This window comes from Dicentrarchus labrax, unplaced genomic scaffold (assembly GCF_905237075.1).
Source record: "Dicentrarchus labrax unplaced genomic scaffold, dlabrax2021, whole genome shotgun sequence".
In the NCBI taxonomy this organism is placed as follows: Eukaryota; Metazoa; Chordata; class Actinopteri; family Moronidae; genus Dicentrarchus; species Dicentrarchus labrax.
In genome coordinates this window covers 15569262-15586372 of record NW_026136720.1, presented here as the reverse complement: position 1 = coordinate 15586372, position 17111 = coordinate 15569262, and the positions used below count along the sequence as shown (strand labels likewise).

Sequence of the window (17111 nt, the reverse complement as noted above, 5' to 3'; positions counted from 1 at the left end):
TTCAGCCTTCCACAGCTTTCTTTGTTTACAGCACTTCTAGGACACTGTAATGATTTGGTTGCACTTTTATAACAGCTAGATGTATATTTTGGTTGTCCTATATGTGTTAATTTATGACAGGCCTTTGTACATATTGTAACCAAATCATAAAGTCTGTTCATGTATCCTAAAAATATATGACTAAAAACTTTAATGCCAAAAAAATAAATTAATACATTTTTTGACCCCCATTGTAAACTTCGGATGTCCAACATGAACAGCAGAAATTATTACCGCAGTCTTTTAACCAACGTATATGGATACTTTTTCATGTATACTTAAATGAATAAAAACTTTAATGACAAAAAAAACTAAAAGACTAAAACTTTGTACATCTTGTAACTAAATCGTAAGGATACTTGTTCACGTATACTAAAACTTTAATGCCAAAAAAAGCATTTGTTTTAACAAAGACTTGATAAATTGTGAACCTACCTCCACTTTGTACCTCTTGTAGCCAACATACTTATTCATGTATACTTGTTCATGTATAATTAAATGAATAAAAACTTTACTGCCAAAAAACAAACAAAAACAAAAAAAACAGTGTACATCTTGTAAGCAAAATGTAAGCATACTGTCTGCTTCTGTACACTTAAATGAATAAAAAACTGTAAAACATTTTGTTTTAAGACAGACTTGATAAATACGTTAAAAAACAAAAAAAGTCATGCTCTTATTTCGAAGGCGCACTCTCTCCTAACTTCCGGGTTCGTCCCCGCTGCGCTCCTGTAACTTGACGCAGGCAGCTCGTCTGTAGCTGCTGCTGGCTGCTGCAGGCGTGCTATTTGCGGCAGCGAAGAGACCTCTGCGAAATGCCTTTTGTATTCCCGGGTGTTTGTTTGTTTTTTTGGGGGGGGGGTTTTGTTTCGTGTTTCGCGAGGCTCAGATCACAGTGTTTTGTAGCCATGTCCCGTGGCGGATTCAGCGGGCTGTCCTAGCTGCCTGAGCCGCTCCAGCAGCGGTGGGTCCGGTGCAGTGCACAGCCGGGGATGAGGCCTACTTGTTAAAGCTCCCCCACCACCCCTCCATCGTGATGGCTGATGATCAACAACAACCTGGTCAGAAGCCTGCCTCGGGATTAGGCTCTCTTCCAGCCTTGGTGCCGGGACTCCAGGGGCCCGAGGCGAACGCGTTACAGTTCAAAATAAAGAATTCAATTTGGTAAGGATGGAAATGATCCTCAAGCAGCCACACTGTCCTTTTTCGCTAGCTGTAGCCTCATAATTAGCGTATCTAGCTTCTGGAGTGGCAAGGGGAGGATGTGTGTGTGTGTGTGTGTGTGTGTGTGTGTGTGTGTGTGTGTGTGTGTGTGTGTGCTGTGTGTGTGCTGCACAAAGCGGCTACAAAAAAAATAAAAAAAAATAAAAACAAAATACCACGGGTGCTTACTGAGGAGGGGAACCGTGGATATTCAACCGAAAACACGGAGCAGCAGCGAGGGGAGGGAGGGTGTGTGTGTGTTGGGGGGGGCGAGAGAGAGAGCCACGCTGTCTGGTCGCTGTTTGTGCATTAATAACACGTTAACGTCGGGTTACTTGCAGCTGTAGTAGCTTTAATCATTAGCATCGAGCCATAGGAGGCCATGTGATAGAGGACACCGAGTCCACCGGTGGGTGCTGATGCTCCGGATGACAGGTGTCAAAAAAGAGGCAGACAGCCTCCAGAGAGGGTGACTGTGTCTGCTGATTTAATGCTGTTAATGACAATAGAAGACACTCCTCTCTTAAAGGGTTATACACTGGCTGTGGAGGTTATTAATACTCCTGTTATTTTATTATTATTTTGGGTTTAATTTCCCATCAACTTGCGGTATATTGTGATTTTAAAATCAAATGCTTGACATGTTGTTATCTGTGTTAACTCAGATGTTATGCATGCTGCAACAGTGGCTTTGGAATAGATGTGATTTAAATTTGATTAATATTCACCTACTCACAATTACCCACAATGCTAAAGTGAGAATATGTTTTTGGACATCAGACATTTAAAATAATGCAATCTCTCATTTACATGCATTCAGTATGTTTGCTATGAGCTATATATGTAGGGCTGTGTCTGAAATCCCTGTTAACTAAAGTGTGCAGTGTATTTACTGTCCACCATAGTGTTTATAGTGTCTGTGAGTCTAAATTTAGATTTTTTAAATTTAAGAACTGTAAATAATCCCATAAAGACTGATTTAACAGAAGACATTGCAATCCTATTCCTGAAGGAAAAGCACATGGTTAAATAATAAAATGAATGATGGCTGAATTCCATTTAGCTGCCTCAGTTTCAAGGTCCTGTTATTGTGCACACTGGCTCACTGTCGCTCTGTCATGGCTTCCTGGGACACTTGAAAAGAACAGAGTCATTGTTAATGTTATTAGTAACAACTGTGCTTTTCCTGCTATGATAAATGAATCCCCAGTGCAATTCAGTGTGTCTTACAGATGCATAAACATACTAAAGGGACTTTGAATGAGGACTCAGACTAGAACTTGATTGCAGAGAAGATTGGACAGGATGTTAAAAGGCACAAACCTGTGTAGATACAGTCCCACAATTCACAGGGATTGTCAGACTATAAAGTCCAAGAAACTCTCCGTGGTCCTCCAAGTCAGTTGGTGTTGAAGCCAAGGGCGAGGTTATAACTATTTCTAAGGTTTTGAATGTTCCCAGGAGAACATTATGAAATGAAGCCACCGGGACTTTTCTTAGAGTCATCCAGCCAAACTCTGTATCCAGACCTGAAGGGTCACAGTGAGGGAGGTGACAAAGTGGCCTTAAATACAGGTACTGGATGCTGTTCACCACCTGGTCAACACCTCTTCTACAATAAAGTAGTAGTGGTGTCAGCATCACGCTGTGAAGGTTCTTCTCCACGGCACAGACGGGGAGAATGAACGCAGCCGAATACAACAGGACCTTGAAGAAGGATGAAGGTTTATCATTTAGCTTCACAACAACCAGAAACATACAGCCCAGACGACACTGGAGTGGCTTTAAATCTCTGAATGTCCTTAAATGGCCCCAGAAAACCTCTGTGGACAGACCTAAGGATGGAAGTTCAGAAGCTCCACATATAAGCTGATTGAATTTTACAGGCTTCCACAAAATACTGAATAAAAGCTCTGAATTCTTATGTAAATGGGAGATTTACATATTTGATAAGCATGTTTTTGCTTTTTCTGCCTGTTGTATTGAGTGTAGATTGATGGCCTAAAAGTACATTCAATCCATTTTGAATGAAATCTATAAAACAATAAAGTGTGCCAACAGAGTCTGAATACTTTCCAAAGCCACTGATTAGCCTGGTATTGGAGTAGATGTAGATAACAACGACGTCCAGTCTTCATTTCAGTCTCATTTTACAGCACTGTGATGCAGTTTGCAGCACATAAATACTTTAGGATATTATTATTACTATTATTATTACTATTACTATTATTATTATTATTATTATTATTTAGGATGAAAACACAATTAGTTTAAATACTAAGAAAATCATACATGTATCAGTATTATTTTAATCCAAGTCATATTTAATCGCATGTCTGGCTTTTGCTCTCTTTTTCACTGTAGCAAATCTGTACAATCAAAAGTGGACAGCATATTGGTGAGTATCCATAACCGACTGTTATAACACTGTACCACCACAATATTATCAGAAAGTCACATATAACGGATCATTTGTGGATTGTAAGAAATGGTGCACGGCTCAACTATTGTGAAGAAATAAAATCTAAATGTATGTTTCATGTTTATAGCCTCATATGAGTCTTAGTTGTCCTTCTACTGCATATAAATTACTGAAACATGATACTTAAATTTACTAACCAAATATTTACATAACAATAGATACAAAAAAGGATTTTATGGTAATAACATTTGTACTATATTAAAGGTTTTTCCCCTTATTGGCCCATTTTGGAGCTTCGGTCAAATGTCAATGTGTTGTCTTTTCAACATAGAGACATTAGCACATAGTATATGTAAGTACAGGAAAGGAGAAAGTCGACCGACTTGCACAACTTTTATTGGAGCACAGAGCAAAAAGGGGCGGGACTTAGGCAGGGTCAATTACAGTTACAGCAGTGTAGATTGTTTTGCAATCTGCAATAGAACAGGTTTTTTCATGTATAAAAGATGTGATCTCTGCCGCGCAGTGTGTGTAAGCACTCTCTTCTATTCATGCACATTTGTTGTAAATCAATCTGAGCTGAAGTGTCCACAAACTTACATGATAGAGTTTTGTCCCTTTTTTGCTACTAATAAAAAACACAGAGACTTTTTTATTTCAAGTCTTTCTGGTGATCGATAGACTTCTTGATAAAATATCCACCTTTTAGCACATTAGATGCTTCCACATTAATACTATTTGTGCACTACAAATAAACACATAAAAGACCACCGGGCAAAGATATGTGTCACACATCTGGATGATGGTGTCTAAATACGTAAATATCAGGAGCATCTTACTGTACAATAATATGTGCATAGAGTGTAAAGCTGAGTAATAATACAGTTACAGTAATAGTATTTTGGGGTAGGTGAAATGGATGCAGTCTTTTTATCACCATATATGTAATTTTTTCCCACATTATCTCTATATACATAATAATACATTTTGGGGAATTTTATTGAAAAAACTTGTATGTTTTTGGTTTATCTAGTGAATTAAATACCTGAGAAATCCAAATACTTTTATCACATTCATGCAAAACTGAATCCTGTAAAAGCAATAAACTTATTGCCATAAGTAATGGATAGTGATAATGGATTAGTAGTGAAAGCTACTGTAACACCGTATAACCTACATTTGAATTGCCTCACTATATATTGTCATAATACCTAAACCTGTTCTTCTTAAAAAATCACAAAATTTTCCTGCATGTATGGACAAATGAATAATATATATATGAATTAAAAAATATTAGTATTATCTGACATGGATACTGGAATTGATACGTTTGTTCAGTTTGTATTGCTGTTGTTTTTAAACTGAACCTGCATTATACAGGTGGTGCTAGCTTCGTGTAGCCGTGACATTGTCAGACAATTGTTTTCTTGTATCTGAGATTTTGTACATGAAAATCAGCTTATGTAGATTAAATCAAACCTCTAAGGTTGCCTAGGTTACCAGCATATACGCGCTAATACCGGGAGTAAAGGCCATCTGAGAAAATCTAAGAAAACATTTAAAGGGATGATGCGAAATGTAAAACTCCAGTCATGGTATAAGCAGGGAAGGGCTCGGGTAATTCACTTTATGCCCGTAGCAATGGAGTGTAGTAAATAGCACTTTCATTCACTGCTCATTGGCTGACAGCTCTCACCTCATTCATTCAAGTATTGGTTCCCCTAGCAACAAAGACGCAAATAGAAAAGGAAGAGGTAAGATGAATCCATTCTTAGAAACCAATTGAAAAGCAGTTGGGGTTGGAATCAATAATGAGGAGGTTGTGTGCAGCTGTCATACCTGTGTAGTATTTCGAAATGGGCGCTAAGTTCTCAACCAGATAGCCAACGTTTTTCTGCGTACATATTTCTGTTTGTCCTCTGCCAGACTGGACAATGGAGCCAAAAATAAGATTTTTAGTCTTTTGATCACCTTCTCTCTTGCTTATATCACTGTCATGAAGCATACAGTAATAGATTCTGTTCAGGCTACCAGATTACTCTTTACTTTAATATGAATAATCTTGTTTTCTTTTTGGTGTTTTTATTTTTTACAGCAAGATGTTGAGAAGTTTACAGACATCGAAAAGCTCTACCTCTACCTGAAGTTGCCTTCTGGTCCCAGCAGTGGCAATGATAAAAGGTATGTCACAGACACACACTTTACACAAGTTTTCCTCTTTGGCCTTTTTTCTTTTTTTGTCTCACACACACAGACACACACGGCTGCTTTTTGTTATGGCTCTCATTGCATTATTGGTACTGTTGTCTCATTGCTTGTCAAAAATTCAAGTCACTATCCACAGGCTACTACGCAGGAAAAAGTTTCGGCTGATAGCTCGTAAAGATGCCAAATATTTTTGCTTTGTAACATTTTTTTTTTGAGGTGGGGGGTGTCGTTGGTCACTGCAGAGTTTTTTTTTTTTCTTCATACGAAGTTATCATTCATTTTCCAGCTGTGTGATTGATTATCATTATGAAGCAAACCACTGATAAATGTAGACTTTTGCTATACCTAGCTGTCTGTGTTTCATTTGTTTCCCCATATCTATTCATCACCCCAACCCCCCAATTCTGCCCATTTGGACTGAGAATGAGAGGGGGTCCTCCACTCCTGGATTATGGTATTAAAGTTTCTGTATTAACAAGAAATGATGCATTAAAGTCAAGGACACTCTGCCTCATCAGATTTATCTTTCTTATATACCAATTTCAGTGATCAGAGTTCCATGTCGTCAAGCCGTACTCAACAGATGTATGCATTCAACTGGATACGGAATCACTTAGAAGAGCACCCAGAGACTTCCCTCCCAAAGCAAGAGGTGTATGATGAATACAAGTGAGTGTGTGGGGTCAGGGAAGGTGAAGTGGAAAGAAGAGGGTACTAATATACTAATATGTTTTACTTTATAATCTTACGGCGGGTTCTCTTCTCTCGTAGGAGCTATTGTGACAATCTCGGCTACAATCCACTGAGTGCAGCAGACTTTGGAAAGATCATGAAGAATGTTTTTCCTAACATGAAAGCACGTCGACTGGGCATGAGGGGCAAATCCAAATATCCTTTTGTTCTGATGAACCTGTCAACGAAGTCTTCCTGTGCTTTTATTTGTCTGTGTTCCGCTTTATTCTGTCTGCACAGTCATCAAACAGTCGATGCTGTTTGTCAATTGCAGACATGTAGCGGTGTCATTAAGAGACAGATCATGCATTTATTTTTCTGGTAGTAATGAGTCTTTGTTAAAATAACCAATTCAGTTTTATTTGTAGAGCGGCAAATAATAGCAGAAGTTATCTCAGGACAGCAGGTCTAGACAGTACTAAAAAAATACAATTATTTATAGAGTTCCAACAATTCCCACAATATAAATAAATAACTACCCATCATCTAAATTGGCACATATTAGACACGAATTCCAGCTGAAGGGATGAGTTTAAAAACATATTTTGCCTGGTGTTCATGAAATTAAATCGCATTATTAGCAAATCATGTCGCATGCAAATTGGTTGATAGACAATTTCAGCTAAAGAAAGTTCTGCTGTTAACAACTTTATTTGGCCAAAAATGAGCTTGTGATTTATTTCACTGAGAGGTAGTAACTTCTTGCTTGAGCCTAGAAGAGTATAAGAAGAATACATTAGACACAAAATAAGAATTTGGACGGACCCAACATAAAACCAGCATACTGTATACATTTCTACATCATTCTGTTTCAGACACCTTAACTCCTTCTCACATACTGTTATAGCGGGTTAAGGAAGAAAGCTTTTGTTCACATGCCATCCTTACCCAACCTGGATCTGCAGAAATCTGGTGATGGGGTGAGTTAAACTGCAAAACAATATACAGTAAATGTTGTTATATTTTTAAAACGATCTGATGCTCATTCACCTGTCTCATCGCAGTGTGAGCTGATGGAGCCGTCAGGCCAGTCCCCGAGCGCTGAAGATGAAATGAGATCTGCAGCCTGTGGACTGGTGTGCGAGTGGGCCCAAAAGGTCCTGAGTCGTCAGTTTGACAACGTGGAGGACCTGGCCCGCTTCCTGCTCAATAGCCACTACATTGGTACTAAGTCCATGGCTGCACTCACTGTTATGACCGGAACACCCACAGGTAAAGACGTCCCCTGAGCTAGCTGTGTGTGTGTGTGTGTGTGTGCTGATTATCTATTATTATTCATTTCAAAATGAACCATTTTGGATCTGATGCAGCCTGATTTAATTTATTTTGTATGAATAATGTGAATCTGAAAAGTAAAAATTTACTTAAGTCATCAAATAAATCTTGTGGAGTAAAAAGTAAAATCAAAAATGTAGTACAGTGGAAGTATAAAGTAGCATAAACTCACCTCAGAATTGTACTTACATACAGTACCTGAGTGAATGTACTTAGTTACACTCTACCGCTGGTTATTCTAAATTTTAACGTTAAGATCAAAAATTTTACTGCAAATGCACATTTGTTCCTGGTATCGGTTATTGGTTTCCTTGATTACTAATAATCGCTATCTGTATTGGACCTGAACAGGAAGGCTGTTTTAGGTTGGAAAGGTGTAAACGAATGCCTTTTAAAAAATCCTAAGTTTCTTCAAAAGTAGCAGCATCAGCAATACATGTTCAATAAATTGTTGAATGAGGTCAGTTAAGAATAATTGCCTCCTCCCACTAAACAAAAAATAATTTATAGAAACTAAAAAAATTAATGTTGTAAACCAAGTTCAATAGCTTGCCCCCTTAGGGTAGAGATTTTTTAGAGATTTACATTTTATAAATATTGATTGTCATCATAATTAATAAACAATTAATAAACTGTAAATTTAAGTTTTATAAACCAAATTTTATAATTAATAAATAAGAATAATAATTTCATATTTTCAATACAATCCTGAGCTGCAGCTGCCTCCCTACCACAGAGGATGATAAAGACCCTTAGTGAAGCACAAGCCCACGTTTCTCACTAAATGATGACAACAGATTGGTTTTCCATGAATTTAGTGATGAACATTTGAAACGTAGCATTTAAGCGTTTTTCAGTTAAAAGGTTGTTTAATAAATCACACACTGATGACGCAGTACATTTTTTATCTACCAAAAATGTTCTGTGCTGGTTCAGGGGGTACTTGGCTGACAAAATATTTTAAAGGGGTAAATTAAATGTTAAAAGTTTCAGAACTCCTGGATTAGGATTTTAAATTAGTTTTACTGTATCCTAGCTAGTCATAATTCTTTGAATTTTTCTTCTCTCAACAGGAATGAAGACGCCAACTCCGGCCTCTGCGTTTGTGCCCACATCTGAGGCAAACTCTTTCCAGCCCCAGGTGAAGACCCTGCCCTCTCCCTCTGTTGATGCAAAGCAGCAACTGCAGCGCAAGATCCAGAAGAAGCAGCAGGAGCAGAAGCTCCACTCACCCCTGCCCAATGAGAGCCAGATCAAGAGGACGGAGGCCAGTACTCCTGGCCCCACCATCCCCTGTGGAAGCCCTGCTCTGCTCTCCCCTCAGCCCACCATAGGCATTGTAGTAGCAGCTGTCCCCAGCCCAGTAACGGTAAGTGGCTAAATTTTTTTTCTCTAATTATGCTCCAATATGTTATTGATGAATGCGTCTAAAAGTAATTTTATGTTCTCACTGTTCTTCTCAGGTACAGAGAAGCAGGCAGTTAATGACCTCGCCAAGTCCTGTAGGGACAGCAGAGGGGAAAGTGTTGCCGGTGAACTTCCAAGTGGTCACTCAGTCTCTTAAACAGTCCCCCAAAACTCAGCAAAATATCTCAGCTAGTCCTGTGGGTGATCGGCTGGCACGACATGGTACACGGTACGCCCAAATTCTGCCCAAGCCCTCTGCCACCAGTGCCATCACGCTGCGCTCACCCCCCACCCTGCTCATCACCAACAGCCCCATAAAAACTGTGATGCCCACTCCCCACGTCAACGTGGTGAAGATGACGGCCATCGCTCTGGCTCCCAGCAGCAGCACTACTACTGTGCGTCCTGCCTCCGCGGGTGTGAATACCATAGCTGCTTTGGACGATTCCCTGCAGCTACACAGTGTGAACTCGCTTGCCCCTCAGTCTCCTGCAATCAGACCCAGTGCCCTAGTCTCCACCCCAACCCTCTCTGCTGACACCAAAATTGTGTCTGACGCTGGAAATGACAATAACCCTACCCCTGGCACAGAGAAAATTGCTATTGGGGCCAAAGAGGAGAGAGTGGCTAAGTTCAGGGCTGCCAGTGAGCCAAGCTTCCTGGTTAAGTGTTCACCAGGACCAGACAAAGGGGTAAGGATCAAAAGTGACCCCACATCCCCCCCCACCTCAGTAGCTGTAGCTGGGGCTCAGGACAGCAATAACAGTAACTGCCATGACAGTACTTTGTACTTGACTGTTGATAATCAGAACTCCCATGGCAACACATCATCCAATGGCTCCACAGCTGTTACCCCAACATCGAAGGATCCCTGCTCAGATGCCAAGAGTCCCAGGAAGCGCACAGGCTCAAGCGGGGAGGCCCATGTGATTCCTGTGAAGAGGGTCTTTATCTCCCAGCAGCCACTGGCTGTAGTTGACAATCCCAAACTTGGAGTCAGTGCTGCAGTGAAGAGGATCCCCAGACCGGGAACCCCTGCCAGACCAGAGAGTGCCCCCTGCAAAGTGACTGTGAAACACACCTCCATAGGGCCCACACAGATCCTTGCACTCTCTGACTCGCCCATCACACACAATGAGGGCACCCAGACTGTTGTCAAACCCCAGGCCTTGGTGGTGAAACACGAAGACCATTCACTCAGCACTGACACCAGCACTGAAGCAGCTGGAAACAATACGTCTGATCAGGCGTTGCTACAGCAGATCACCGGGGATCATCGTGCCATACCAGCCAACTCAGGAGCACACGAAGCCTCTGTGATGAGTGACTTAAAGAGCACAATATGGGAGGAGGGACAGCTTGATGAGCTTCGTAAGCAGGCGTTTGCTCAGCAGATACAAGCAGAACACAAACAAGCCCCTACTGACCAACTTTCCATTATAGCGCAACCCTCCGAGGCCACTGGCCAGCTCAGTCTCCCACAGGAGATGGTTGACTTTGCAGGTTCTCAGCCCAACATGGACTATTTTCCATTCAATGATGACGATATGACCCAGGATAGCATCGTGGAGGAGCTAGTCCAAATGGAGGAGCAGATGAAGCTAAAGGGTCTGTTTGGTAGCTGTGTCGACGTGTCTTTACAAGGCCAGTCGGCTAACAATCAAGGCTCTATCTTAAATGCTCACCAGGCTGGCACTACCTTCTACCACTCTGCCCACAGCAGTACCACACCTGTTCAAACTCCCACTCCAACACCTACTCCAACCCCAACACCCACCCCCACCTCAGAAATGACACTCGGGCACAGCTTGACAAGAGAGAGCCCTTGCTCCCGCATGGCTCCCATCACACCTGTGGATGGAGCCATGGGTCGCCACACCCCTATCAGCACACCACTGTCCAACTGCAGCAGCAGCGTCCCCCCGAGCCCGGTTGAGTGCAGGAACCCTTTTGCGTTCACTCCCATAAACTCAAGCATCACAGGTTATCATGACGCCAGCATTGTCTCCAGCAGCCCTGTTAAGCCCATGCAGAGGCCAATGGCAACCCACCCTGACAAGGCCAAACTGGAGTGGATCAACAACCGCTACAACAGCAACTCTGCAAGTCCTTTGTCCAACCATAGCATTGGCATTCTACCCAGCTACCAAGACCTGGTAGATGACCAGTTTCGTAAGCCACATGCCTTTGCAATTCCCGGCCAGTCATTTCAGGCTCAGTCAAGACAGGATGCTGCTCACTTTGGCCGTTTGACCCCCATTTCCCCAGTGCAGCAGCAACAACAACAACAACAGCAACAACAACAACAACAACAACAACAACAGCAACAGCAGCAACAACAGCAGCAGCTGGTAACGGGTGTAACTACTCCCACTAAACAGGAAAGTTTTGCTGTGCCTGCACCGTTAGACAACAAGGCATCAACCTCATCTGCGTCCAGTACTTTCCGTTGCCGCAGTGTTAGCCCTGCAGTGCGTCAGAGAAACTTCAGTGGCAACACCGGCCCTCCAACCACCACCACAAATACCACCACCAGCACCAGAGCTGTGGTTTCACCCTTTAACTCCCCATTAACATCCGAGGTGCTCAGCATCCTGTCCAACAACCAAACAGTCAGCTCTGTCCACAGCATGGTCCAGCGTAGCCAATCTGTGCCACTGAATATCATGATGCAGAGTGAGATGCTGCCAGTGCAGGGTCAAAGTAACACTGCCAAAATCACCAATGTTCTTCTCAGTAAGATGGAAGCCGATGGAGATGATTCTGTGCGTGGCCTGGGCATAAACAACCTCCCCTCTAACTACACGGCCCGTATGAACCTCACACAAATCCTGGAGACCACTCCTGGCTTCACTGGAGGAACTGCTCACCAGGCTCAGCTGCCTGTTAGCTCCAGCCCTGCTGCCTTTGAGCTCCAGCAGCATGGCTACCTCACCACTGGCAGTGGAGAACAGGTGAGTTTCTCCACTGGGGACAGCCAAGCACAAGCAGGTCCTGGTGAGCAAGACCAGCAGCAGCAGCTACAGGAGAATCGTGTGCAGACACAACCGCAGCTCCTCCTCCAGAGCACACAGCAGCAGGAGGTGGAGGACGAGCAACAACAGCTGGATTTCAACAACACTGTCAAGGACTTGTTGGGGGACGATGGCCTCAACCCCAGTTCCCAGTTGGTGGGTCAGGTAGCTTCGGAGCTCAACGCCGTGGCGTCCGACTTCTCAAACGACATCAGACTGACCTCAGATCTGTCCAGTAGCATCACTGACCTTAACACGTTGGACACCAACCTGCTGTTTGACCCTAATCAACAGCAGGAACAATATGAAGACTCAACACTGGAAGAACTGAAGAATGACCCGCTTTTTCAGCAGATATGCAGTGATACTGTGAACTCTGGTTTTGACTGGCTAGAAAGCAAAGACCAGCCTACTACAGTAGAAATGCTGGGCTAATGTTATCTTTTATTCTGTTCTCTGTTGTTCGTTTGGTGCGTATGTAGTATATCTGTTTTTAAACTATAGTTTGTTGGGATTTGTCTGGACTTTGCCATCCGTTCTGTTAAAAGTGCCAGGCTTACCAGAAAATCTCTCCTACTGATGTTTAGTTACTTCTCTCCTTTTTCATTTGTCACCCAGAGTTTCAGTACTTAACCACTTTTCTCCCTCCCCTCATCTGAAATTAGACATGTATGCATTTCAAGTGGTGGCAGCATGCACTTGCAAAGAGTAGGTTTGTATGGTATGAACATTAAGACATAATCTTCCATGTTATAACTAATCAATAATGCAATATTTGTATTTAACAAACACTTAATGAAAGTGAGATGGGTAGGAAATTTGGCACAAAAGACCAAAAATGTATGCTGTTGTATACTATTTTCAGTGTGTGCAGTTCAAGTTCAACCAAATGCAGACAATATTGGGATTGTAGTATATGCACATAATAGTTGTAGTACATCTGCCTGCCATATCTGAATATTAAAAAGGGTAGCATCTTGTGCTGCCAGGTGCTGAATTTATGACATAATCTTTATACTTTATCATATACCAAATCAGTGGAAAACTGATTCACATCTGAGCATTGTCCAAGAGTGAAATTTTCATAAAGCCTATACTTCTTGTACTGTTTAATATCTTATAAAGGGAGTAGATGAATCAGTGGGGAGAAGATGGGAATTCAGGCCACTTTGTGGACTATACATTGAAAGGAATCAACAACTGGCTGCCTTATTCCCAAAGTCCAAGGCCTTATGCCATCTGTAGAGTGACTGTATATAGTACAATGTTAAGAATCTTCGGAACCATCCAGAGCTTCATCATATCAAGGCAGCTGTTTCTCTGATATTTTCCGTACTATTTCTTATTGTTTTTGTTTTGCAGTGTTACAATATAGATGCGTATTGTATAGGCTAACAACTACACTGTGTGTGCCCTTATCAGTAATGGATTTAGAGGAATTTGATAGGCTGTCATTTCATGAAAACCATGGCAGGCACACTTTCAGTCATGAGATTCTTTTTTTTTTTTGGCACGCTACACTCCCAGCTTGGATAAGAATATCAATGGTATGGAGAAGGCTTAGTTACATAGGCGGCTAGAGGCTGACATGTATGTTTTGATGTCATCTTGGGATCAAGAGGAAATGAAACAGTGTTTGTGGAGAATCCAGCCTTATTTCCATACCAAAGATGATCTGTTTGAATAACATAAGAGATTATTACACATAGAGACACTCCTAGTAAACATAAAAAAAAAAAAAAAAACGGGAAACGGGCAGCCTCCGAGATATAAAAGAGTTTTATTGCATTTGAGGAAAAAGGATTAAGTTGCATAAATCTTATGTACAGTATGTAAATTTGTGAAATGGTCACTGTCCTATGTTTTATAGGTAACCATGGACCTGAAAGCATGTTGAAACCATCACTGCTAGCCAGGTAGGCTATGTGATACAGTAGGATGCTTGCTTGAGTTTTTGGCTATTGTCAATGTTGTATAAGTCATGTTTAAGCTCCATCTGTAAATAGGATAGATACATAGAGAATTGATGTATCAAGACACTATATTATGGCCATTATTCTAGCTAAGTACGTGCCATTTAAAAGAAAAAAAAGCTTAACAGATCTATAGTCGGCAAGATACTGTATGTTGTGTGTTACATTTCTGGCTCAATGTGTCGTAAAAGTAATGCTGTCTGGTCTCGCTTGCTGATTTTATTTTACTTTTTTTCTATTCAAAGATAATAGGTCTCTGCGGTTGCAGAAGTGATGTGTGCTTTGAGCAGGATCAATAGCATGGTATATTGAGAAAAAAAAGTTGTGATACTGTTAGCTGGTTGCAAACATCTCTGTGACAGACATTGTGCTCAAAGCCTCTCAGCAGACACTGGAAAAAAAACAATTACTCATGTTTCAACAAACTTTGGAGGTTCACATTATTGCACTAAATTTTTATGACACATGGCTTTGCCACATCTTTATGGACAAATGTAATGATGGATGCCCACAAAAAAAGAAAAAACATTTTTTATGACAAGATGAGTAGGGAAATTAACTGTCAGAAAATGACTAATTGTCTTGTAGCAAAATGTGCATTAATCTCAGTGAGATACACATTTCTTACTCATTCTCATACATGAGAATATAAAGCATTGAGGGAAAAAAGTTAAATAACCTTTTAAAACCTACATGCTCGTTATGTTGATAAATGATTGTACGCACGCATGTGTGATGACTTCTGTTGTACTTTGTATTCTTGGTAACCACTGTCTTCTGTGATTTGGGCAGGTTCTGTTAACCAGACTGGCAGTGCTAGTTTTATGAGTTACATTACTTTCGTTGTGTGCTGTTTACTAAGTTAATGTTGTTCTAAGTGTTACGTTGATGACTGTTTTCTGTCGATTTTACATATTCTTATTTTGCAAAATACATTTGTGAAGAAATTTAACATTTTCTCTTAATTGTTTCTTTAACAATAAAGCACTGATATTTGAATTTGAATGAAGGAAATGCACCTCTTTATGAGTACAGGAGCTCCATCAAGCAGTGACACTGATTCTTTACCTTTGACTGACCCAGAACCAACTCTGTTTGACTATCTTGTCCATTTTTACCAGTAGAAAAAAAACCCTCCTCTGTGGTGTTGTCTGGTGTACTGCTTAATGTACAGTAGCTTGTTAATATCGCAAATGCGTTGTTTCTTTTTTCAATGGAAAGTACTCACTGGTGAGATTTTTAAAGTGGTTTTAAAAGCCAATAAACTTTTTTAAAGAATATCCTTGTGTGTGTCTGTGCTGATGATTTTTTTATTTTGTTTACAGTAAATACAAAGTCGCTTTGGAGCATGACAGAAAGTAACCTCACGGGATTTAGAAGTCCTTATAGTTATTATAAATAGTCATTCCAAGAATTAATTGTTGATTTTAATTGGTTAATTTAATTCTATGTTAGGTGTCATTGCCAGTACTGTTAAATTGTCTAATCTAATCTAAAGTCTGTCTCTGATACAAACATTTTGATTGGACTGTCCCCCGCCAATGACACTGTGCTATTGATTTTTCCAACATTATGCTAATACTGATGTTTATTTGTTTTTGGTCAAACACCACACACTTTTAATATTATAGCAGTCAAGTCTATGCAAACTCAAAACCTTTCCATCACCTTCTTGACATGAGGTTAGAGGTCATCAGCTCTTCAAATGACCTCTGAGGTCAGTGGGGGGTGGCCTCTCCTAGAGACACGCTCCAGCCAATCAGAGCCCAGTTCGTTGATCCTCTGCTCTGCTTTCCCAGGGCCTCGTGTTATTCATAACATGTTAATGACCTTAACCCTATTGATCATGGCCAAACAGCCTAACCTTTAGCCATGTGGAGCCTAGCGGTAACCTCGACCTCCACACCACAACATTTGGCAACGTGAGTCGACAGATTTCACAAGCAATACAGGATTGTGTTTCCTGTTTGTACACAACATATCAATAACCAAAGAATGCAAAACCATGTTTAAAGTACATTAATACAGATAATTCGTCTTTGCCATCCTTTTCACAGCTAAAATCATCAGTGGAAGCTTTGTGAGAGTGAAGAAAACATTTTTTGTCTCCAGGGAAATAAAATATTAGTGGGTTTTTTTCTGATGCATGTTAATACTTGAACACAGTAACACACTTAATGTAAGTGAACTAGTTAATACCAACCATGACTAATAAACTACAATATAAGTGTGTTTTCTTCTAAAGACTGGGTAATTTAATACGTATAAGATGTGCATGTTTCTCCTAGACATAAAATCATTAATAAAATTTATTTAAAAATCCAAGCTATTGAGTAAACACATTGTGGGATGCTATTAAGCTGACCGTTGGTTCTTAGTCTTGAATTATAACTATGAGGCTTTAGATGATTAAATCAATAGTTAGTTCTAATCAATATATAATTACACTCCGTTCTCCTGATTTGATTGGATATTGAAGTGTGGAGGTGCATGTTTGAGACAGTAATCCCTTAAAATCATTACAAACCATTCATTGATATCGTTGAGAATAAGAGTTATATAATATCTTTTGGAAGGCACAACACATCTCCCATTTTGAATGTGATGACTGCATTTACCTGCACCAATGGACGGGTGTTTTGCTGATACAGCATGGTGGATCTCACAGCTGGAGCCCATTGTGCTGCTGTTGAATGAGGCCTGGGAGAGGAGGAGGGTCATTGTCAAAAGGCACGGTCGCCAGATCAATATCTGAATTCATTAGGCAGCTGACTTGCAGCCATCAATATCTCTTCATAATTACCAGATTCTGTGGTAGAAGCAGATGCCGTTCAGTGT

The 17111-nt window shown here is 40.8% G+C and overlaps 1 protein-coding gene across 2 annotated transcripts; it reads left to right on the top strand.

The window, feature by feature from the left end:
• Window positions 1–797: 797 nt before the first annotated feature.
• Window positions 798–15553, top strand: LOC127352881 (DNA-binding protein RFX7). 2 transcript variants are annotated; one of them, XM_051381667.1, is made up of 10 exons: window positions 798–1203; window positions 3607–3640; window positions 5760–5845; window positions 6240–6326; window positions 6419–6541; window positions 6644–6763; window positions 7443–7524; window positions 7609–7816; window positions 8953–9248; window positions 9343–15553. In XM_051381667.1, the coding sequence occupies exons 1-10, from the start codon at window positions 1076–1078 to the stop codon at window positions 12733–12735; spliced, it is 4557 nt and encodes a 1518-aa protein (XP_051237627.1). In that variant the 5' UTR covers window positions 798–1075; the 3' UTR covers window positions 12736–15553. The 2 variants fall into 2 exon arrangements, with proteins under 2 accessions (XP_051237627.1, XP_051237628.1); XM_051381668.1 differs by having other exon boundaries at window positions 5760–5846; window positions 6289–6326.
• Window positions 15554–17111: the final 1558 nt, after the last annotated feature.

What these genes read in the sequence shown, in the direction of transcription:
- LOC127352881 (XM_051381667.1), top strand. Translation starts at nt 1,076, where the DNA reads ATGGCTGATGATCAACAACAACCTGGTCAGAAGCCTGCCTCGGGATTA. An exon ending in AAAATAAAGAATTCAATTTG is followed by an intron (nt 1,204 to 3,606) that starts GTAAGGATGGAA and finishes TTTTCACTGTAG; the next exon opens with CAAATCTGTACAATCAAAAG. An exon ending in CAAAAGTGGACAGCATATTG is followed by an intron (nt 3,641 to 5,759) that starts GTGAGTATCCAT and finishes TATTTTTTACAG; the next exon opens with CAAGATGTTGAGAAGTTTAC.